Below are 24,705 nucleotides of genomic sequence, written 5' to 3'. Positions count from 1 at the left end.
TTGAAGTTATATAGGCCAATCTAATACACACACACACATCTAGCATTGTGTTATTTAGGGACCTGGGTAAGTAACTTGGGGAGAGGGTCAAATAATCAATAATCTTAGCCCCTTTGTAAAAGTGGTTTTCAGCATTTTCACCATAAGCATCCCTTTATTATTCCCTCCCCATGTTTTGAAGAATTGTATTTACTAAACTGCATGTAATAATAGGCTTTTTCATTCTTTTATTAATCAAAAGCAGAACTGTCATTTGCAGCTTCTGATCAATGTGTGATAACCAGTGTTGTTAGGCAGGACTGAAAAAATATAAGTAAAATGCATGGAAAATCAATGTCTTAATTGGCTTATGTGGCAGAAATATGGGTAAATGTATGCTTTCCAGTATATTTTTTGAAATATTAAGAAAAAGCTTCAAGGATGCCCTCTGCTATCTTTATTCTGTCCCAAGTTGGGAACCACTGAAGTTTACATCCACCTGCTTTTCCTCCGTAAGTCAAGTATTAACATAACACAATTACTCATGTTAACATATAGGGGATTAATAACAAAATCTACTACTGACAAAATAGATTAACTGCAACACTCATTCTGTAGAGTTTAACTGAGAAAGAAAACATAACAACACAGATTTAAAGGAATCTATTTAGAAATTACAAAATTATGATATCCAGTATATCTTTCAGTGAACTTCAAAAGCACATTAATATATGAAAAAAAATCCTCAATTCCCCTGTGAGGTAGGCCCAGATTATTGTCCCCACTTCCACAATGAGGACATGAGGTACAGAGGAATTAAGCAGCAGAACGAAGAATTAAACCAGAAGTGATTTGGGTTTGAGTTCCATACCACTTTTCTTTCTATCTAGTATCAATTTGTTCCAATAGATCTTTTTGAGGATATGGAACCTAGTAAGACACTGAAGCAGATATTGGATAGGATATGAACAATTTTCACATCAATGTCAAAGTGGTCCTCCCATATCTCCATTGTTGTCACAGTTATAATTCTTGCCTCGATACCAAATGCATAGTCAGATTCCACATATGCAAAACCCATAGATCTTAGCTTTTTAATTCCTAGGGAAACTGCATTTCTTTTTATTACCATAGAGGGGCTGAGGTCTAGCAGGTATCAGGTTCTTTAGTCTGTGTGACATAAACACACAGCAGTTAGGAGTCCGTTGGCAAATCAAACATTTACTGTGTGCAAGGCACTGTGAGAATTTCCACCAAGGGTAGTAGATCTGAGAAAAATCATTCTGGGACTCTGTAGAGTAAGAATTTCCTAAGGATTCCTAGAATCACAGAGTATTAGTTTTTCTCTAATTTTCTGTCAGCTCTAGGTTCAACCCAATGATTTTACAGATGAAGAGACTGAAATGTAATTTATGTGACTTGGCCAAAGCCCATAATATTAGGTCATTTCCTCATTATAGTAAGAAGCTGACAAAGTCCACAGAAAATGGAATATATTTTCAGGTTGCCATCGTGAAAATGAAAAGGCTGGCTCAGAATCAAGAGAGAAATTTGGGGCAAGATAAGGATATACATATCCTTTTTTAGTATCCTATGTTACATGAACAAGTAGTATTAATAAAATCTATTCCTTTTCTGTGGAACATTTCCTAATAGTTCACCATTTAAAGGAATCCAAACAATCAGACAATTGCAGACAATTGTTGCAAAATGAATTTTTTAAAGCAGAATTTTATAGGCATAAGGGGATTTAACTTCAGTGAATTTGGGCATGTTATAATCAAATTAGCAAATATATTCCCATATGTGAAACTGCTCCAGTTAAACAAGTGTATATAATTTCTATATTCTCCTAAGCCAATACAGTTAATTCTGATGAAATGTTATCTGGGGCTTTATGTTCGAGTAGTGAGGTTTGATTTTAAGTGGTGGCTTATGTGTAAACAAAATTAAAATGCTAATAATTTTTGAAACTCTTAATACATTTGGAAAATGCTATTTGTTCTAAGCCTTACAAATGTTATGAGCATGGAACTTCATTCAAATTATGAAAAAATAAGAATAAATTTCATTAAAAATGGTAGAGTGCTAAATGTTAACACAGATAAACTGATCACACATTAGTGCTTATAGGTCATAATATAAATAGTATGTATATTAAATACTTAAGTGGATTTTGGTAGGGCTTCAATCAAAGACCACTGTTCTTCCAGAACCATGTAAATTATATATTCACTAGCATTAGAATTATACCAGTTTTTTTAGTGATTGATAGCCCTGTTCTGTAATGCTTTATCATTAACATATATGATTGGGGGAAAACTAGGAAACAGGCTTTGAATAATAAATATGAAATAAGAAATATGAGAAATAAGAAAAATGAGAAATATGCTAATGAAATATTCTTATACTTGAAAAGGATAGTTTTAAATCTAATGATCTGTCAATTCATCCATTTTGTTTCCATCAACATAAAATGTTATCTTTGTTCAAAAAAGACAAGGCACTTCTCCATCTTCTTCTAATGTTTGACTACAATGATCTCGTTCTTAAATTAATATCATGGGTAGGAGGGAACAAAAAAGAGTCGAAAAAGGTTAGGCCTTAATTTCATTTTATACATAATTTAGGTTTTTAAAGGGGGAACTGGGGATGGAGATATGTAATGAAACGTTAGAGAAGGAACAGTTTTAACTTGTGACTTTAAAGCTTTGTGAGATTTAGATACTTTGGCAAATACATGTTATTTTCTCTGGAACCTACCACAGCAGTATTCATAAAAGAATATCATGTAAAAAAGAAATTCACGATTACTTTCTTCAACCAAAAACAGCTTTCATAAACATATTCTAACAACTTGATAGAAATAACCAAGTATGTTTCACCCTAAGGATAAAAGAAAAAGAGGTCAGTGGGGGAGGGATTATGACCACACAGTGTGCTTTGTCATTTCATCATTCACTGCTGCCAATTTCACTGAAAAGAAAACACCCTCCTCCAAAGCACTCCAAAATACCCAACTGGTAATTAGCCCCTTACGCAGGAAAATAGTTTGAAAAAGCATTCATATAAGAAAGAAAAAAGAAAGTTTATATTATCTGAGTAGTTCAAGAAAATAAGATGAATCAACCAGCATAATGAACAATAAAACAATAAATCTAAAAGCAATTAAGAGTAGGTTTTTAAATTAAGTTTACAAATGCTGGCAAATGATTTTAATGACAAATACTACTGTAACTTAAGTTATATTCTGTCACCGTCAGATGCACTTTATTTCTGTCTCAATATTTGTTTCATGGAAACAATTCACCACTTCTTGCTGTTCTTTGAGCAAAACCAAGTGTAATTTATACATGGCAGAAAAAGTTATGATAACCAAATTCTAAATATACAGAAAAATGAGACTTTAAGGATTGACACTTAAAATTATTCTATCATTGCTAATTAGAAGTTTTGTATTATTCTGGAAATCAATCTTGGTATTAAACAGTCACAGTTTGAAGCATAAACCTGATGATATTAGCTGGAGCATAAACCACAGATAGAATTTTTCCCTGACCTTAGCTATAAAACAAGACATTTGGTATGCATTTTCAGAGGTTTCCACCTTGTCTATAAAAATACATATTTAATTTTGCAGCAGACAGACAAATGTTATTTTCAGGCACACATATTAAAAGTTAGAGATTCCGGGTAGCTTGGTGGTATAGGGGTAATGAGACTCTACAGAGGGAGTTGGAAAAGTGTGCAAACAATTATTGTCATATATCAAAAAGTATCTCTTTTTTTCCTCTTCTTTTACTGGTCCAGGACTATGGATTTCAAATTAGGCATAAATTTTAAAAGTGACTTTAAAATACTTGACTTTGTATGAAAAAATGACTGTTCTCTTCACTGGGATAAATGTCTAAAAATTTTTTACTCTAGTTAAGAGTAAGATGACAAATAGGATATTTTTGAGTTTCAGATTCTTTTAATTTATTTTTAGCAACAGGAGTTACAAATAATGCCTATAGACAGGCATACATTTGCAGTTGAAATAACACAACATAAAGCTTTATACTTATGCTAAAAATTCAAAATAAGTGTGGTATTATCATTCATCTTACTTGTGAAGAGGAAAAGAAAAATAGGTATATGTAAATGAAAAGGCTACATGTGTGGTGAATTTATAAACTAAAATACTTTTGTCTAAGTACTTGTCTTTCCTTATTAGTAATATCCAAATGTTTAAAAAAAGATCCTCAAAAAATAAAGAATATTTTTATCAATCATGAATCAGCCACTATATATTCTTTAGGTACAGCTTTTCAATTAGCTCTCTCTCTTTCCCAAAGCAGAGTATCAGAACTTCAAAAAGGGATTCGTGTGGCTTACATGAGGATCTAGACACTTCCCAAGAATGTGAAATCTTAAAACACTCCTTAAAGATCGTAATTGTGTGTATTTTCAAGTGAGGGAAAGGATACATAAAAGGCAATATATAAGGACAGTGAAACTGTGAAATGTGTTGGATGTCAAACGAATTTTTTGGGGAGTGGGAGTGGAGGACAAAATGGGAATTACTGAATTAAATGGAAAAACTAAGGTTCTTGGTTTCAGGTGCAATGCAGAATATCTCAGACAATGATTTCAATTTTAATCCACTCATTACTTGGGCAATCCTGCCCTACACCTGAAATTTTTAACGAACTCATTATGGCTCTGCCATAAAACAGCATGTTAACAGTCTACACATTCAAGAGGATGCTTGCGAACTTCATTCATATTTAAATCTATGTAGATTTGTTGGCAATACAGTAAGTAATATTACGTTCTGTAAACCATGGCATATCACATTTTATGTTATGCAAAGAGACAATATTTACAAGTCTTTTAAGAGTTTAAATATTTTATCCACTAACATAAGTGATAATTTAGCAAAGTGCAGGACAAAACCAGTGCTATTAATTGCATGTCCTTTAAAAGCAAGTAAGAGTAAAACCATTTCTAAAAGCTACCAAAAGCTTATTTACTTATGTCCAGTAAGGGATTACAGAGCATTAAGTAGCCTAGAAAAATGATGCATATTTAGAAACAGTGAGTATGAAAATTATAAGGCAGCATGCTCAGAACAGATTTTTGTTTTTGTTTTTTAAACACCGGCACTGATGATTTATCTTTAGTGGCAACTATATATATACATATACGTCTCTGTATGTGTATTTATTTAAAAATATAGAGTGCAAAACACAAGCTTCATTAACAAAAAAAAGATGTGCAAATTTTCTTCTTAAACCAACACAAATAAAAGAGTAAGGAGAATATTCTAAAGAATAAGAAGAAGAAAAAATAAGGAATAAGTTGAACACAGCAAAGGAGACCATCTTCATTCCAAAATCATCTACAAGGCACTAAGGGTAGGAAATGACAAGTAACACAGAAGTGACTGAATAAAATTCCTCAGTCAGGTCGGAATATGGGATATTTTGGTAAGAATTCTATTAGTATTACCTGTAAAATAAAAACAAACAGAATATATTGACAAAATAATTTTCATTTGCTAGAACATATATAACCCAGAAAGTCTATAATCACTTTTCACAGGATGTACTTTGATCCTCTAGTATAAAGTAAGCAAAATATATAAAACAGTTATAAAAAGAATTTACTATAACTTATCATTAGATTGGCAATTAAATCAAATTGGTAAATATAACTACTTATTGTAGCTAACAGTTTCTATGACCTAATTCATGTAATTATTTGTTCAGGTGCAGAAAAGCAAACCGTCTTACATTATTATCTCCATCTATCTATACTTCCTTTGGCCCACCTTTTTTTTTTTTTTGACAAAGTAGAAGGGATTAAAACTGTGTTTTACAGATTAGAAAAAATACCTTTATCTATATTACATCTATATATTTTTCAGTTAAAGTAGCTGATATTGGTTATTACCATCTTTTACAAGTTGTTTGGAAAATATAATGAAACATCCAAATGGATTAAAACATTTTAATTAAAGACTGGAAATATAATAATAAAAACCAAAAATATTTATACACTATATAAATTTATATGCTAACTTATATTTAGATATATGCTCTCTATATATGTTATTTACAAATCTAATGTGTAAATTTATAATACTTTATATAAGGTTTTATCTATAGTGCATTTTAGATTTGTGGTCATTTGCACATTTTTCCCCCTAGCTATTCAAAATGGAGAAAAATGGCACAATAATCCTTATTTATGATATGGAAATGGAATGTTTACATAATATATATATATATGTATATATATATGTCAGCAATGTGAAGTTTAGGTGAGTTTCATATTCTTTTGAATGTTTTATGATGAAGTTATCACATTGGTTATAGGTAAATTTGTGTTTTGTGATTAAGATTGCATAGCTTTTGGTAAAAAAAAAATAAGAGCCTATCATTTCTTTATCGAAAATTAAGTGCTAGCTAAGACTGTTAGGGTACGGAGTTGACCACCCACCCCTCAACTAGACAGAGAACACTCTCGATAATGCAAGTCACACAGCGAGGTTTATTTCCAGCTAGCTGGGAAAAGCCAGGAACATGAATTCAGAAGTCAATTCCTATTTTATGCAAGTTTTGTCAAGATCACATTTAGAAATATTTTGTTCAACAGCAGTTGTGCTCATTATCAAACGTGATATTCTGCACCTATGTGAAGAGAAGATTATGGTTGGGCAATGTTTTCATTGCAGCATACTAGCTGACATTTTTCTCAGATCTAAGTAATTACTAGCTTTCAAGATATTTTATGTTGGCTACAAATATAAGGAAGATGGAAGGAAACCTCTATGCTCCAATGGACAGAAGTTTAGGCTGAGGAGAAAAAAAATGTAGAAAGAAGAACTGACAAGTGATAAGCTCAGTAAAATGTAACATTTAGAATGGAATCCAAAAAAAGTAACTAAAAACAACTGCATACTTACATACTCCATCATATTGCTAGTTTCGCATTTCCTTTTAGTCAACTTCCAGTGCAAAGCAAGCTAAGAAAGTACAGTTAAGAATTTCGATATCAATTTATATTAATTATTACCTATAACATTTGAATAAATCACCGAGAACCATCCAGGAAAAAGCATAAAACACATAAAATAGCATTTAAAATAACTTGTAAAGAATATATATTAAAATTGAATATTCTCTAATCCATTCTTTTGTGGCCTGAAAAATTCTCATCTTATCAATTTAATAATGCAAATATGTAAGTTTATTTGCTTAAACTTTCTTACCTTGTGATATAATCTGTTATTTTCCCATTCTAATAACTTCTGAATTGATCTTCTGGTCTAAGAGGAAGAATTAAGACTCTGTTACAAGATGAACTGAAGAACTTTGTAAACTATGTGTATATTTTTCTGCTTGTTTGTAAAATCCAATTATCTTCTCTTCTTGTTTTTGCATGAGAAATCAGAAAAAAGGCAATGTAACTGACAGAAACTGCCAAAAGAGGAGTAATATTTTGAGCAATTATTATACTGTTATTGTAAGATCGCTTTCTCTCCCTCTTCACACACCCATGCGTATATATGGGGTTTTAATATCTACTTTTCAAAATAAAATATGTACAAACTGTTCTGTGTTGTGAGTCCATTTACTGGACTACTATGAAATCAATACTGATACAGCTAGTAGTCCACTTAAATGGACCTAATCTTAACTTTCACATATCTTTTCATAGGGTTACTTTTTCAATATACATGCAATATACCAAGTTAACCCTGAGTCCTCACAGAAAGTCTTCCTATAAGAGCTCCTAGCACAAATGCCTGGCATATGGTAGTCACTCCAGAACTACAAGTTGACAAAAGCAAGCCAACATATATCAGAATTTCCACTGACAAGAACATGTTAAAAACAGCTAATCAGAAAATTTTATTTAGAGGAACAACTAAATGAGAAGCAGCACTGTCCTAAACAAGGGGACAGACACTGAATTTCTCTATTGGAGTGCACATATGTTGTAGGGAGGAGGAAGTTTGCAAAACCTTCAAAAAAATTAAGTTAAAGTCTATTAGGCATTTTCAACTCTTATTTGGAAGAGTTTTATTAGGTTTCTGATAAAGAAGTCATGGTTAAAATTTAATACTACTCCTCAAAATTGAATGATTTACAAATCCATATCTGAAATGGTTTCTAAAGCACCAACTTAGATACTATTCCATTTGTGGAACTATGTCAGTTAACAATCAATGGCAATTATATTCAGTTCATTCACTAGGTCAGAATGACAACAATGCCAGCTGGAGTGCACCATGGGGTTACTGTACTTGATAGAATCTCTAAACAAAATCAGATGGGTACAAAGAGACTGAATTAGTAATTATAAATCTTTTCCCAAAGAAAAAGTCAGGCCCAGATGGTTTCAACGATGAGTTCTACCAAACAGTTAAAGAAGAAATAATACCATGACAATAAACACAAACTCAACAAAATACTAGCAAACTGAATCTAACAACATATGAAAAAGATTATATCAACCAAGTGGAATTTATCTGAGGAACACAAAAATAAACTGCTGCAATACATTATATTAATAGAATAAAGGACAAAAAAATGACATGATCATCTTAACAGATATAAAAAAGGCTTTGAACAAAATCCAATATCCATTCATTATAAAAATCCTTAAAAATTAGGAATAAATATGAACTTCCTTAACCTGATAAAGGGCATCTATGAAAAAAAACTACAGCTACTATACTTAATGAAGAGAGGCTGTTTTCCTCTTAAGATCAGGAAAAAGACAAGAATGTCTCCTCCCCCTACTTTTATCCAACTGTATGAGAAAATTTATTCAAGTGTACTAGAAAGAATAGGGAGGGCAATTAGACAAAAATAAGAACTAAAAGGCATCCAGATTGGAAATGAAAAAGTGAAACTGTCTTCATTTGCAGACATGACCTTGCATAGAGAAAACACTAAGGAATCTGAAACCATGCTCCATAGGGTTAATGAAGTTAAAACTGTCACTAGCAAGACCCTCACTGACTATCCCTTCTTCACAAGAATGCTAAACCTTAACCTTTTAGAGGCAAACAGGAAGAGCTCAGGCAGGCTTAAACCAGTTTGAGCTTGACTACGGACTCACACCTGTGGAGATGGACCATGGAGTATAATAAAATAATCTCCCTCTATTTTAAAGCCAAATAATTAGTACCTTGACTACTCCACAGTAGCTTCAATCTCATAATATCTGTTCAAGGAGGAATACAAACCTCATCAGCATAACATACAATGTGTTACAGGCATATTTCCTATATATGTGTATATGACATTATACCTCTACATGCAATGACAACTCCCTCCCCCCTTTTCTGAATATTCATCCTGTCCCTAAATAAAAGAAATCCATTTACCCCTACTCAGAAGTCATGGCTTTGGAAGTTATTCCCCATGATTTTCTTATTTGTTGAAGTAAAGTTTTGTGTGACAATCCACTTGATATAGTCTCTAACTGTAATTTCCCAAGGAGTGAACTCACTTTAGTTATTAGGTTACAAATCCATTAAAACATTACTAGAATAAGTCACCAAGTTTGCAGGAAACAAGATTTTGGTAGGTAGAATTCTGGCTCCCAAGATCTTCACCTCCTGGAGTTACACCTGTGAATACGTTACATTATGTTGCAAAAGGGGTGTTGCAGATGTAACGCAAGGTACTAATTATATGGCTTTAAAATAGAGGGAGATTATTTTAGATTACTTTGGTGGACCCAATGTGATCTCAAGGGCCCTTAAAAGTAGAGAACTTTTTCTGGCAGATGAAAGGACAGAGGGATCTGAAGCAAGAGAAGAACTCAAACCACCACTGCTAGATTTAAGACAGAGATGTAAGGACCTATCTTATATTTTTATTTTAGCCAGAGGCTTCCATTGAAGTTAAACAATAACTTTGTTGTTTAACCCTTAAATTGTCCCTGCTCCTCTTCCCCCAGAGAGACCTACTTAAAAACAAGTCCCGGAAACCAGCCTCAGGTAACAAAGCTCGAATACAAGGGTGGGTCAGGGCAGGTGGAGACACCCAATCAGTGGGGGCGCATACTGTCTCCTAGCTACCAAGGTGATGGGCTAGTTCCTATGGCTACTGTGGGGTGAACTGTAATTCAATTAGCCACTTGAGAGGCTTTTGCTCTATAAAAGGCCTTTGCTCTATAAAAGTTAGTCTGGAAAGCAGGGAGGGGTCGCCCTTTCTTATAAGAGGTGCATCCCCAAACGTTTGGTTAGATTCTTGATGCTTGGAGCAAAATAAAGCTTTGCTTGACCTTCGCTTTATATCAGTCTCGCTCCTTTAATCACGGACCCATTATTGGGGCATAACAAGAGAGGCCACACGGAAAGTATAAGAACATGGTTTATGCAAAAATCTGAGGGAGTTTAGAAGCAAATTCTTTCCCAGAATCTCTAGAAAGGAATACAGACAGCCCTGCCATCACCTTAACTTTGGCCTTGTGAGATCTTAATATGAAAACTGTTTTAGACCATTAAATTTGTTACACTAGATAGAAAAATAACACGAGGCTCAACCTGTAAAAAAATCAATTGTATTTGTATACACTAGTAATGAACAATCTGAAAATGAGAGTAACGGACCATTTACAATAGAATTGAAAAAATATTTAGAAATACATTTAACGAATGAAGTATAAGACTTGTAAACTGAAAACTAAAAAAATCGCTAAAATACATTAAAGAGGTAAATAAATGGAGAGATATCCTATGTTCATGAATCAGAAGACTCATGGAATAACATTCACAACAATGGTGCTGGGACAATTGTATATCCAAAAGAAAAATTATGAACTCAGATACCTATCTCACAGCATGCATGAAAATTAACTCAAAACGGATCAAAGACCTAACCATAAGAGGTAAAATTTTAAAACAACTATAAGAAAACACAGGAGTAAATCTTTGTGATCTTGAGTTAGGCAAAGCACCTTTAGATATGAAGCAAAAAGTACAAGCAAGAAAAACTTAAAAACGATAAATATGACCTAGTCAAAATTAAAAATTTTTGTGTGTCAAAGATACCATTGAGAAAGTGAGAGCCCTTCCAGAATAGCCATGTGAGGACCTAAGGGAAATTTCTTCCTTGTAGAGATAACTATTACTTTGATCAAGTATTAGCAAGGATACTCAAGCAAATGTTCCAGAGATTGATCAAAGGGATTATAACAGACTGACAAGTATTTATTCAATAAAGTTATGGACAATAGCTAAGAATATTGGGAAGCCTTGGTAATAAAGCTAGGTAATACACCCATATCTCCATTGCTCTACATTGTGGAAGAACTATTTTAACAAGCTTGGGAGCTGTGTGGCAGGTGGTTCCCCATAGCTTCCAGCTCCCTGGAGTAGAACTGCTTTCCTGGGTAAGGGCAGCTTCTACTTCTCTAATGCTTACTTCTACAAAATAGGCAAAATAGTTGGTGAAAAGTGCAGTCCCCCTTTCTGTCACATATCTGTATTGTGGGAAAGCTGATATATTTGGCTTGACAACTGAGTTGCATTTCCCATCCTCTCAGCTTCCTAGGGTAGAAATACTCTGGGCAATCCAGTTGCCCCCAAAATTCAGTTCCATTTCTATATAATAATAGTAAATAATTCAAAAAAGAAATTAAGAAAATAATTACATTTGCAGTAGAACCAAAAAGAATAAAATACTTAATAATAAACTTAAGCAAAGAGGTAAAGATGTGCAAACAGAAAATTATAAAACATTGCTAAAAGAATTTAAAGGCCTAAATAAATGTAAAGACATCCTGCGTTCATGGATTAGAAGACTTAATATTGCTAAGATGACAATATTATCCAAAATGATCTATAGATTCAATGCAATCCTTATCAGAATCCCAGTGACATTTTTATAGAAATAGAAAAAATCCTAAAATTCATATGGAATTAAGAGACCACTATTAGGCAGCAAGCTTGAAAATGAAGAATATGAAGGACTCATATCTCTGGATTTCATAACTTAGTACAAAGCAATGGTAACCAAAAAAAAAAAATGGTATTGGAATAAAGACAGATATATAGACCAATGGAATAGAATAGAACCCAGAAATAAACCTTTGAATGTATATGGTCAACTGTTTTTCAACAAGAGTGCCAACCATTTAATGGGGGAAAAGAATAGTCTCCAATAAATGCTACAAGGAAAACTGTATATCCACATGCAAAAGTATCAAATTGGACCCTAAACTTACACCACATACAAAAATTAACTCAAAATGGATCAAAGAACCAAACAGAAGAGTGAAAACTATAAAAGTCTGTGAAGAAAACATTGGAGACAATCTTTATAACACTGGATTTTGCAATTTCTTGGCCCCTGACACTGAAAGCATAGGCAAAAAAAGGGGAAAATATTAACTGGACTTCATAAAAATTAAGATCTTTTATGCATCAAATGACACTATCAAGAGAGTGAAACAATTATCTACAGAATGGAAGAAAATATTTGCAAATAATCAGAATACATAAAAACTCCCCCAACTCAACAACAAATAAACAAATTAGTTGCAAAATGAACAAATTATCTATTATTAGAAATGGCCAAGAGTACATGGAAAAAGGCTTAACACAAGTCATTAGAGAAATGCAAAGCAAAATCAAGATACCACTTCACACCTATTAGAGTGGCTATTATCAATAAGAAGGAAAATAGCTAATGTTGGTGAGGATTTGCAGAAATTGGAATCTTTATGCATTACTCATGGGAATGTAAAATGGTACAGCTCCAATGGAAAGTCTTTTTCTCAAAAAGCTAAGCAATTACCATATGTTTACATATTCTATTCCTAGGTATACTTCCCAAAAGAACTGAAAGTATGGACGGGAACAGATATTTATGCAGCAATGTTAAATGCAGTATTATTCACAAAAGACAAAAAGGTGGTGAGAATTCAGGTGTCCATCAACTGATGAGTGGATAAACGATGTGGAATATAAATAGAATGGACTGTTATTCAGCCATATAAAGGAATTAAGTTCTAAAACATGCTATGACATGGATGAACCTTGACGACTTCTGATTAGAAACAATGTAGGGCACAAGACAGTCTGTAACAGGCTGAAAGTGATGAAAAAAAAAAAGACTGTCAACTTTAGAAAATGAAGGTAATCCATTTAGGCATGTAAAGGCTTGGAAGTTATCTCTCCTGCCCACATATCAAGAAGGAACAAAACAAAACAAAATCCTGAACCACCTGAAAACCAACTCCCCTTAGATTCATCAGAGAAGAGAGGTTGTAAAGACTGGAGAGATACACAGATGGATACAAATAAGCACAATTACCAGGGTAGAAACACAGGAGAGGAAAACTCTGTGGGAACCAGGAGTAGGATAGCAGGACCTGAACTTGACGAATTGCTGGAAGCTGGAAGCTCAGTGGGGACAAGTTTGAGAGTTAAAAATTCCAAAGAGGCCCAGTCTTGGGGAAGATTCCCACACTTTAAGTTTTATTACCAAAAGCCTTATCAGGTTCTCACAGTGATTGGAGAAAAATTCCTTCATCCTTCTAGTAGGAAAAGGGAAAGAACAGCCACTTTTAAATACTCCGAGAAGGGACGCCTGGGTGGTTCAGAGTTAAGTGTCTGCCCTTCAGCTCAGGTCATGATCCCAGGGTCCTGGGATCGAGTCCTGCATCAGGCTCCATGCTCAGTGGGGAGCCTTGTTTCTCCCTCCGCCTGCCGCTCCTCCTGCTTGTGCTCTCTCGCTCTCTCTCTCTGACAAATAAATAAGTAAACCTTTAAAAAAAATGCCCAAAACATTCTGTTCTTAAAGACTGTTCTTAAGAGAAGCTATTGTACCAGAGCCTGACCAACCTTGGGGAAGGCAAAGACAGAACTCCAGCACCCTCCAGCCTTCCTGTCTCACCTTCTCACCTAAAGGGGAAAACAAAAAACTGGGAAGCACTTGTGAAGGGCACAGCTCAGGGGCACAGGGTCACTAAAAAACAGGCCAAATCATAGTACTACAGAGTACTTCCAAGTCTTCCAACACCTTACCACTATGTCAGTAAAGTTTCTTATAATATGGGAATACAATGAAAGAACTGTGCATCTCAGACAATATTTAAAATAAATAAGTCAGATGGATGAAAAGTACAGCATAAGGAATACAGTCAATAACACTTAATAACTTGTATGACAGATGGTAACTATACTTATTGTGGTAATAAGCATTGTGTAATGTAGAGAATTGTTGAATCACTATGCTGTACACTTGAAACTAATATAATGTTGTATGTCAACTGTACTTCAAAAACAAAAAAAAAACAGGCAGAAAGTGAAGATAATTTACTTAGAGTCCTTTACACTAGAGAATTTTTTAAATAAATTGTTAAATTAAAGAACAAAAAAAGAAGTATCTAGGGAGATCTAAAGAAAACAGGCCAGACAAAACCAAGGACACTGGGGAAAGTTTAGTATCCAACATTGACAACAGTAAATACAGCCAAATGCCTGATAACATAAAATCTTATTTAAAGACCTGTTTACCTCAGTTTCTTTTACCTAGTACATATGTGTGGCTTTCACACAAAAAGTAAACACAATAAAAAAAAACGGCAAAAAAAGTAGAAGTCATACTAAAAGACACCACAAGCATTAGAACCAGACACAGAAATGGCAGAGATGTTGAAATTATCAGACTGGGAATATCAATCAACCAAGACTAATATGTCACATGTAATGCAAAAAGTGGACAACATGAAAGAACAGATATGGATGATGTTAGCAGAGAATTGGACAGATATAATGTCAGCAAAGAAATGGCAACTTTAAGAAAAATTCAAAAGGAAATGGCAGAAAGCCAAAATACAATAACAGAAATAAAGAACACCTTTGATGGGCTCATCAATAGACTGGGCATGGTTGAGGTAAGTATCAGTGAAGATTGAAGATATAACAATAGTAACTTTCAAAACTAAATAAAAGGAAAAAAAAAAGTAGAACATTCCAGAACCAGTGGTCAATTATAAAAGGAGGAATAGACATATAATAGAAATGCCAGAAGGTAAAAGAGGGAAAAGAACAGGAAGGAAGAAAGGAAGAGGAAGTATTTAAAGTGATAGTGAAAAGATAATTTCCCCCAAATTAATGAAAGGCATCAAACCATAGTTTGAGGAAGCTCAGAAAGTACAAAGCTAGATACTCAAAAATCTATACCTAGTAATCTCATATTTAAACTGCAGAAAGTAGGTGCACCTAGGTGGCTCAGCTACTGGGCATCTGCCTTTGGCTCAGGTCAAGATCCCAGGGTCCTGGCATAGAGCCTTGCATTGGGCTTCGGGCTCTGTGGGAAGCCTGCTTCTGCCTCTCCCACTCCCACTCCCCCTGCTTGTGTTCCCTCTCTTACTCTCTGTCAAATAAATAAATAAATAAAGTCTTTAAAAAAATAAATAAACTGCAGAAAAATCAAGGAAAAATCCTGAACAAAGCCAGAGGGAAAAATGCCTTACATATAAAGGAACAAAATAAGAGTTATATCAGACATCTCTTTAGATCTCAGGTGAGACAAGAAGAGAGTGGAATGAACCCCCAACCGAGAATTCTACACCCAGTAAATAAATATAGGCTTTCAGACAAAAAGTTGAGGGGACATGTCAACAATAGAGCTGTCTTGCAAGAAATGTTAAAAGTTCTTCAGAGAGAAGGAAAATGCTATATTTAAGATACTTAGATCTTTAAGAAGGTTTAGAGAAGAAAAAAATGAAGGTAAAATAGCTTATTTCTTTTATTCTTTTTTTTTTTTTTTTAAGTAAAAGTTTTCATGCTTCTCAACTTGAGGGTTAAATTGGGGCATTTCTCTTATTCTTAATTGATCTGGCAGGTAATAATTTGCTCAAAATAATAACAACATATTCAATGATGTTAGCTTATGGATAAGTAAAACAAATGGCAGCAATGTTATAAGGGATGGGAAGGAGAATTAGAAATACTCTGTAAATAAGGTACTTCCACTATCTGGGAAGTGGTATTGTGTTATTTGAAAGTGGTCTTGAATTGGTTATACATATATATACATACACACACACATATGTATGTGTATATGTACATATATATGTGTGTATACATATATATGTGTATACAAGATTGTTGTATACATATACACACACATATGTATGTGTATATGTACACATATATGTATATAAATATATACACACATACGCGTGTATATACACATGTATATACATATATACATATATGTGTGTGTATATACATATACACACACATATATATGTACATATACACATACATATGTGTGTGTATATATAAATGTATACTACAAACTTTAGTTGGCCACCCCTCAAAAAAAGATTAAAAAGTAGGATTATTGATATTTTAAGGGAAGATTAAAAAAAGACATAAAAAATACTCAGTTAAAATCAGATAAGACAGAAAAAGTCTAGGAGACAAAAGCAAAAACAGGAACAAAGAACAAGAGCAATGAATAGAAAACATTAATGAACATGGTAAATCTTAATCCAACTATATCAATAATCACTGTAAACATCAATGGTCTAAATGCACGGATTAAAGATTGTTAGCAGATCAAAAAAAAAGATTCAACTACGTATTGTCTATGAGAAACCCACTTTTAATTTAAATGTAAAATCATATACGACTAAAAGTGAAGTGATGGACAAAGATATATCACAGTAACACTAATCAAAGGAAAGCTGGAGTTACTTCAGTAATTTCAGACAAAGCAGATTTCAGAGTGGGGAAAATTATCAAATACAATGATAAAAAGGTCAGTTCTTGATATGTCATGGGCATATCAAAAAAGCATCAAACTATGTGAGGCAAAAACTGACAGAACTGCAAGGAGAAATAGAGGAATCCACTCTTTTTAAAAAGATTTTATTTATTTATTTGACAGAGAGACAGCGAGAGAGGGAACACAAGCAGGGTGGGTGGGAGAGGGAGAAGCAGGCTTCCTGCTGAGCTGGGAGCCTGACGGGGCTCCATCCCAGGACCCTTGGATCATGACCTGAGCCGAAGGCACATGCTTAGTGACTGAGCCATCCAGGTGCCCTGAGGAAACCACTCTTATAGCTGGAGACTACAACAGCCCTTTACCAGTAATGAATAGATCAATCAGGCAGAAAGTCAGTAAAGACATAAAAAAACTCAATAGCACCACTGATCAGCTGGATATAATTAACATCTACAGACTACTTTATCAAACAATAGCAAACTACATATTATTCTCAGACTGACATGGAATATTCATCAAGATAGATCACATTCTGGGTCCTAAAACACAACTTAACATATTTCGAAAAGCAGAAATCATGCAATGCATACCCTCAGACAACAGTGGAATTAAACTAGAAATCAACAACAGAAAGGTAGCTGGGGAGGGGGTGGTGCCTGGGTGGCTCAGTGGGTTAAGCCTCTGCCTTTGGCTCAGGTCATGATCTCAGGGTCTTGGGATTGAGCCCCACATCAGGCTCTCTGCTGAGCAGGGAACCTGCTTCCTCCTCTCTCTCTGCCTGCCTCTTTGCCTACTTGTGATCTCCCTGTCAAATAAATAAATAAAATCTTAAAAAAAAAAAAAGAAAGGTAGCTGGAAAATTCCCAAACATTTAAGAGATTAAACAGCACATTTCCTTTCTTTTAGGGTGGGGGAGGAGCAGAGGGAGAGAAAATCCCAAGCAGTCTCCATACTCAGCACAGAGCTGGATGCAGGTCTTGATCTCACAACCCCAAGATCATAGCCTGAGCTGAAATCAAGAGTCAGATGCTTAACCAACTGAGACACCCAGGTGTTCCTAAATAGCACATTTCTTTTTTAAAAAATTTAAATTCGGGGGTGCCTGGGTGGCTCAGTGGGTTAGGGCCTCTGCCTTCGGCTCGGGTCATGGTCCCAGAGTCCTGGGATCGAGCCCCACATCGGGCTCTCTGCTCGGCGGGGAGCCTGCTTTCTCCTCTCTCTCTGCCTGCCTCTCTGCCTGCTTGTGATCTCTGTCTGTCAGATAAGTAAATAAAATCTTTAAAAAAAAAATTAAATTTGGGGCGCCTGGGTGGCTCCGTTGGTTAAGAGACTGCCTTTGGCTCAGGTCATGATCTTGGAGTCCTGGGATTGAGTCCCATATCGGGCTCCCAGCTCCATGCAGAGTCTGCTTCTCCCTCTGACCTCCCCTCTCATGCTCCCTCTCTCTCTCAAATAAGTAAATAAAATCTTAAAAAAAAAAACACCTATGAGCACCAATTGGCCATTTCAATAACAATCTCTTTGGCTAGAAATATTAAAAAAAATTTAAATTCAATTAGCCAACATAAAGTACATCATTAGTTTCAGATATAGAGTTCAGTAATACATCAGTCGCATTTAACACCTAGTGCTCATCACATCACATGCCATCCTTAATGCCTATCACCCAGTTACCCTATCCTTCCCCCATCTCCCCCCACAGCAACCTTTGGTTTGTCTCCTATAGTTAAGAATCTCTCATGGTTTGTCTCCCTCTCTGATTTCTTCCCATTCAGTTTTCCTGACTTTCCCCTATGATCTTTTGCACTATTCCTTAAATTCCACATATGAGTGGAAGCACATGATAATTATCTTTCTCTGATTAACTTATTTCACTCAGATGATAGCCTCCAGTTCCATCCACATTGATATAAATGGTAAGATTTCAACCTTTTTGATGGCTGAGTAATATTCCATTGTATACCTATACCATATCTTTTTCCATTCATCTAGATTCCAATGGACATCTGGCTCCCTCCACAGCTTGGCTATCATGGACACTGCTGTTATAAACATTGGGGTCCATGTGTCCCTTTGGATCATTGCATTTGTATCTTTGGGGTAAATACCTAGTGGTGCAATTGCTAGGTCATAGGGTAGCTCTATTTTTAACTTCTTGAGGAATCACCATACAGTTTTCCAGAGTGGCTAAACAGCATATTTCTAAATAATATAGTCAAGAAGGATCTCAGGAGAAACTTAAAAATATATAAAACTAAATAAAAATGAAAACACAACTAATTGAAATTTGTGGGATTCAGTGAAAGCTGTGCTTAGAAATTTGCAGCATCAAATGTATAGAGTAGAAAAGAAGACCTAAAATCAATCATGTAAGTTTGCACTTTAGAAAAAGAACAAATTAAATCCAAACTAAAAAGAAAGAAGTAACACAAATTAGAGCAGGAATCAGTGAAATTATAATAGGATTTCAATAGGGAAAATCAACAAAATTAAAAACTGATTCTTTGAAAGACTAGTAAAAAGAGTCAATTTTTAGCCATGTTGAGTAAGGGAAAAAAAACAAAAGTTACTAATATCAGAAATAAAATGGGTTATCATTAATGATGCCATGAATATTAAAAGGGTAATAAAGGAATATTATTAATAACCCCATGCCCATGAATTTGTTAAGCAAAATGAAATGGACCAATTACTGGAAAGATACAATCTACTAAAACTCACACAAGGAGAAACAGACAATTTGAATAGGCCTATATTTATTAAAGAAACTGAATCAACAATTAATAACCTTCCCAAATAGAAACTCCCATGGCCAGGTGGATTCATGAGTGAATTCTACTAAATATATAAGGGAGAAATTTTACCAATTCTTTACAATCTCTTCCACAAACAGAAGCAGAGGGAATACTTCTTAACTCATTTTAGAAGGCCAGTACTACCTGAGTGCCAAAACTAGACAAAGATATTATATGAAAGGAAAAGTACAGATCAATATTTCTCATGAATATAGATGTAAAAATCCTGAATAAGACATTAGCAAACAAATACAAGAATGTATATACCACAATAAGTGACTTTTGGTTTGGCAATGAATTCTTAGATAGAACCCAAAGCATGAGGAATAAAAGAAAAAAGTTGATAAGCTGGACTTTATCAAAATTAAAAACTCTATTCTGTAAGAGATGCTGTTAAAATAATGAAAAGACAAGACAAAGGCTGGAAGAAAATATTTTGAACACAAATACCTGATAGAAGACTTGCATCCAAAATATATAAAAAGTGTTTAAAATTTCACAATAATAAACCAGAAACCCAATTAAGATATGTCTGAGCAGAAAAATCTCAAAGAAGGTATATAGATGACTATCAGTACATAGAAAGATGCTCAATATCATATAACTTTAGGGAATTGCAAATTAAAAAAACAGTGAGATACCACTATGTACATCTTAGAAGGTTCAAAATCCAAAATGCTGTCAACACCAAATGTTGACAAGTACATGGAGCAACAGAAAGTCTTTTTTTTTTTTTTTTAAAGATTGTACTTATTTATTTGAGAGACAGAGAGTGAGAGTGAGAGGGAGGGAGAGAATGAGAGAGAGAGAGCACGCCCGCACAAGCAGGGTGAAGGGCAGAGAGAGAATCAAACTCCCTGCTGAGCCGGGAAGCTGGACATGAGGCTCCATCTGGAGACTCCAGGATCATGACCTGAGCCAAAGGCAGGCACTTAACTGGCTGAACCACCCAGGCATCTCGCAAGATAAAGTCTTATGTATTGTTAGTGGGGATGTAAAATAGTATAGCCACTTTGGAAGAGGACTTGGCAGTTTCTTACAAAACTAAATATAATCTTACCATATGATGCAGAAATTATACTCCTTGTTTTCTTACCCAAATTACTTGAAATTTGCTGAGTATTTGTAGCAGCCTAATACACAACTGCCAAATCTTGAATGCAATGAAGACATCCTTCATTAGGTGGGTGGGTAAACAACTGTAGTACATCCAAACAACAGACTATTATTCAGTAGGAGACTATTATTCAGTAGGGGCACCTGGGTGGCTCAGTTAGTTAAGTGGCCAACTTTTGATTTTGATTCAGGTCATGATCTCAGGGTCCTGGGATCAAACCCTGTGTTGGGCTCTGCACTCAGCAAGGAGTTTGCTTGAGGATTCTCTCTCTCTGCCCCTCCCCACACTCATGCCGCCTTCTCTCTCTCAAACAAATAAATAAACCTTTCAAAAAGAATATTATTCAGCAAAAATAAAGGACCTATCAAGCCACAAAAAGACATGGAGAAACCTTAAATGCATATGGTAATTGAAAGAAGACAATCTGAAGAGACTATATCTTGTATGATTTAAACTATGATATTCTGGAAAAGGCAAAATTATGGAGACAGTTAAAAGTTCAGTGACTGCTTGGAATTTTGGGGTGGGAGGGAGAAATGAAGAGGTGTAGCATGCTGGATTTTTCAAGGGGTGAAATTATTATTCCATAATACTGTAATAATGAATACATGTCATTATACACATCAAAATCCACAGAATGTACAACATAAAGAGTGAATTCTGATGTAAATCAAGGACTTTAGTTAATAATGATGTGTCAATATTGACCTCATCAGTTTTAACAGTTGTACTTCAAAAGTACAAGACGTTAATAATAGAGGAAATTGGGAGTTGGGTGAGGAGGATATATGGAAATTATACCTTTTTCTCATTTTTTCCCCATAAACCTAAAATTGATAAAAAATAGGATGTTAATTAATTTTATATATCAAAGAGTAGAGACAAAATGAGGACATTCATAGATAAAAACTGACAGCATCTGTTGCCTGCAGACCTACTGTACAAAAAATACTATGGGAAACTCTTCAGGCTGAAATCAAGGGACACAAGATATTGAGTCCACATATAGAAAAAAGAAAATTCTGGGGCACCTGGGTGGCTCAGTAGGTTAAGCATCTGACTTCTGGCTCAGGTCATGATTGCAAGGTCCTTGGATTGAGCCCTGTCATGACTGCGAGGTCCTGGGACTGAGCCCATAGGCTCAGCTCAGAATCTGCTTGTCCTTCTTCCTCTGCCCCTCCTCCTGCTCATGCTTTCTCCACCTCTCTCATAAGTAAGTAAGTAAAAAAATAAATAAATAAATCTTTTTTTAAAGAAAGAAAAAGGAAAATTCTAAGAAGCTCAAAGAATTCCGACTACGATAAACTCAGAGATACATCCTGAGAGAAACTATAATCAAACTTGAAAGCCAAAAACAAGGAGAGAAATCTTGAAAGCAGCAAAGGAAGAGTGACTGTTATATTCAAGGGGTCCTCACTAAGTTTCACATCAGAAACCATGAGGTTCAGAAGCAGTGGAATGGCGTATTTCAAGCGTTAAAAGAAAGACTGTCATCCGAGAATTCTAGATATGGCAAAACTATCCTTCAAAAAAAGGGAGAAATTAAGACATTCCCAAATGAATAAGCACTGAGGGAGTTCATTCCTATGAGAATTATCTGTAAGAAATGTTAAAGAGAGTCCTTCAGCCTGAAATAAAAAGAACATTAGAAAATAAGTCATAGGAGGACATAATGCCAGTAAAAGTAACTCAATAAATAAAAGGCAGTATTGTTCTGTTTTTGTTTTAGAACTCCTCTTTTCTACCTATGTGATTTAAAAATGCATAAAGTAAAATGATAAATCTATGTTAATAGATATAAATATATAAAGATATAATTGTGATAACATATAATGGGAGGAGGTATGCATATGTACAGGAGCAGAGTTTGTGTATTATCAAAACTAAGGTGATATTAATTTAAACTAGTGTGTTTAAAGGTACGTGTTAAGGAGGGCACCTATTGCATGGAGCACAGGGTGTGGTGCATAGACAATGAATCTTAAACATTGAAAAAAATAAAATTAAATTAAAAAAAAAAACAAAAACCAAAAAAAGATGTTAATTATAATCCCCAAGAAACAACTAAGAAAATAAATAACTAAGAAATATATTCAAAAAAAGGACATGAGAAGGTATACGGTACATTACAAAATCAGTTAAATGTAAAATAAGGAAGTAATGGAGTATTTGAGTTAAAAAATATATGACGTATGGAAAACAAATAGCAAAATGGCAGAAGTCCTTCCTTATCTGTTTATAGACTGAATTACTTTTCCCCAGTTCATATATTGAAGTCATAACTGCCCATACCTCCGAATGTGACCATATTTGGATATAAGGTTTTTAAAGAGGTAATTAAGTGAAAATAAGATAATCAGGGTGAGCTGTAATCCAATATGACTAATCACTTCTGATAAGGATACAGACATGTTTAGAAGGAAGACCAGGTAAAGACTCAGAGAGAAAACGGCCACCTACAAGTCAAGGAGAGAAACTTCAGAGAAAAAATAAACTTGATCTCAGACTTAAAGTCTCCAGAACTGTGAGAAAATAAATTTATTGTCTAAACCACCGCGTCTGGGGTACTTTATTAAGGTAGTGCTGGCAAACTAATACATTACCATTAATCACTTTAAATGTATGTAGAGCAAACTCTCAATTCAAAGGCAGAGATTTGCAGAATTAATTTAAAAAACATAATCCATCTGGGGTGCCTGGGTGGCTAAAGTGGTTAAAGCATCCAACTCTGGATTTTTAGCTCAGGTCTTGGTCTCAGGGTCCAGAGTAAGCCCTACACTGGGCTCCATGCTGGGTGTGGAGCCTACTTAAAAAACAATAAAACATAAACCTAATCCATCTATATCCTGTCTACGTAAGAATCCATTTAGATTCAGAGACAGAAATAGTTCCAAAGTGAGATGATGGAAAAAGCTACTCTATGTAAATAACAACAACAACAACAAGAGCTGAGATGGCTATAATAATGTGAGACAAAATTATTTTAAGTAAAGAAAATGTTACAAGTGAAAAAGATGGACACTGTATAAGTCTTAATATGCTTAGGTTGTTATAACAAATAGAATAGACTCAGTGACTTAAATAGCAGAAATCTATTTCTCATAGTTCTAACAGATGGGAAATCTTAGATGAGATGGTTTGTTGAGTTCAGGTGAGAGCTCTCTTCCTTGGCTTCCTTGGCCCCTGGCTGGCAGATAGCTTCCTTATTGCTGTGACCTCACATGGTAGAGAAAAAGCAAGCTCTGGTCTTTTCTTACAAAGGCACTAATTCCATCATGAGGACCCCACCCTCATGACTCCATCTACACCTACTTACCTCTCAAAGACCAAAATACTATCCACCTGAAATATTATCCATTTAGTGGGGAGAGCTTCAACATAGAAATTTTGGGAGGAAACAAACATTAATTCCATACCAGCATACTTCATAAAAACATAAACCAATCAATAAGAAATTACAATCATAAAAACAAACATAACTAAACACACACCTACAAAATGTGTGAAGCAAAAACTGACCAAACTGAAGAGAGAAATAGTTCTACAATAATAGAGTCTTCATTACCCCACTTTCAATAATGAGTAGAACAACTACGAAGAAGATCAATAAATAAATATAGGGCTTGGACAACACTGTCAACCAACTATACCTAACACATATATGGAACACTCTGTCCCACAACAATATAATACAAATTCTTCTCAAGTGTACATGGAGTATTCTCCAGAATAGGCCGTATGTTATGCCACTAACCAAGTCTCAATAAATTTAAAAAGAGTTAAGTCTTACAAAGTATATAACTAGAAATCATAAGAGAAGAAAAACATCATATTCATGTTGCAAGACTGAGAGAACAGTCCCTTTCCTCTGAACACCCCTATCAATTTAGCAAATATAGCAAAAAAGGGTAAAAGTTATTTTAAAATGGTGGCATGAATAGGCCTGAAAGTTGACTTATAATATCACAGTTGTTTCAGTGGTAAATGTAAGAATGGGTAAATGAAAACTTTCATTTCATATATCGTGTAGCCATGGAATTCTAGTAGAGCCAAGAGCAAC

The 24,705-nt window shown here is 34.6% G+C and overlaps 1 protein-coding gene across 5 annotated transcripts in view; it reads right to left on the bottom strand.

Annotated features, from left to right (window-relative positions):
* Window positions 1–4,243: 4,243 nt before the first annotated feature.
* The window catches only part of CHIC1 (cysteine rich hydrophobic domain 1), a 58,962-nt gene continuing 38,500 nt past the window's right edge, over window positions 4,244–24,705 (bottom strand). The window contains exons 4-6 of one of the 5 annotated variants that reach the window (XM_032330520.1): window positions 7,238–7,294; window positions 6,932–6,991; window positions 4,244–5,472 (exon numbers count right to left, since the gene is read on the bottom strand). In XM_032330520.1, coding sequence (XP_032186411.1) covers window positions 5,422–5,472; window positions 6,932–6,991; window positions 7,238–7,294 — 168 coding nt within the window. In that variant the 3' untranslated portion in view covers window positions 4,244–5,421. Of the gene's footprint in view, window positions 5,473–6,042; window positions 6,992–7,237; window positions 7,295–24,705 lie in introns of those variants that run through there. The other 4 variants (XM_032330521.1, XM_032330523.1, XM_032330522.1 and 1 more) reach the window with 4 other exon arrangements.

This window comes from Mustela erminea, chromosome X (genome assembly GCF_009829155.1).
Source record: "Mustela erminea isolate mMusErm1 chromosome X, mMusErm1.Pri, whole genome shotgun sequence".
NCBI lineage: Eukaryota > Metazoa > Chordata > Mammalia > Carnivora > Mustelidae > Mustela > Mustela erminea.
The sequence above is the reverse complement of the archived record's forward strand: the minus strand, read 5'-3'. Positions and strand labels throughout refer to the sequence as shown.